General features: G+C 34.6%; 1 protein-coding gene across 1 annotated transcript in view; it reads right to left on the minus strand.

The window, feature by feature from the left end:
* LOC110412410 (subtilisin-like protease SBT4.15) overlaps positions 1-633 on the minus strand; it is a 5,918-nt gene that overhangs the window by 332 nt on the left and 4,953 nt on the right. The window contains exons 8-11 of the mRNA XM_089782916.1: positions 560-626; positions 324-412; positions 147-244; positions 3-37 (exon numbers count right to left, since the gene is read on the minus strand). Coding sequence (XP_089639042.1) covers positions 3-37; positions 147-244; positions 324-412; positions 560-626 — 289 coding nt within the window. The remainder of the gene's footprint in view (positions 1-2; positions 38-146; positions 245-323; positions 413-559; positions 627-633) is intronic.

The raw sequence follows: 633 nt of genomic DNA on the forward strand, positions 1-633 counted from the left end.
ACACTGTTTGGAAACACGGAAACCACATTTTCATTCTCTGAAAACAATGTAACAAAAGAATTAGTTAAAAATGCATATAGTCAGGAAAACAGGAACCTGCAAATACTATATCTCTCATATGTAATCTAAATCTGATATAAATTAACCTCGTAATCTTGCAGCTTCATCTGGCGTCAAATATGCAGCAAATCCATTGAAACTTTTCCCATAGCTGTGAATTATGGACTGTCGAGCAACTTCCTCACTAATGAAGATGAAGTAAGGAATTAGAGATATACAGTTTTGTGCTTTTAAGTAGAAACAAAACTTTTGTCATCACTTACTCTTGAGTAACTTCAGAAAGCAAGCCATGGTGATGCTCCACAGCTAGACTTTTGCTTTTCAAAGCATTTCCCATATAAACGATGTAAGCCTGTTGCATATATTCATAGATAAAGAAAACAAATTAACTTTGCTAAGTCTAAATATCCAAGAGAAGGAGCTTTAAAAGGAAAAATTCCACACCATAAACGTAAGATATCAAAATTCAAGGAGACAGAAACATAAAAGATTGCATCACCTTTCTCTCGCCATCATCAGCAACATGACCTGATGACACAAGAAGAAGTGTAGCTGAAACAAAGAGACTGAAAA

The sequence above is a fragment of the Theobroma umbraticum genome, unplaced genomic scaffold, assembly GCF_002168275.2.
Source record: "Theobroma umbraticum cultivar Fairchild unplaced genomic scaffold, ASM216827v3 scaffold_95.0, whole genome shotgun sequence".
Taxonomy (NCBI): domain Eukaryota; kingdom Viridiplantae; phylum Streptophyta; class Magnoliopsida; order Malvales; family Malvaceae; genus Theobroma; species Theobroma umbraticum.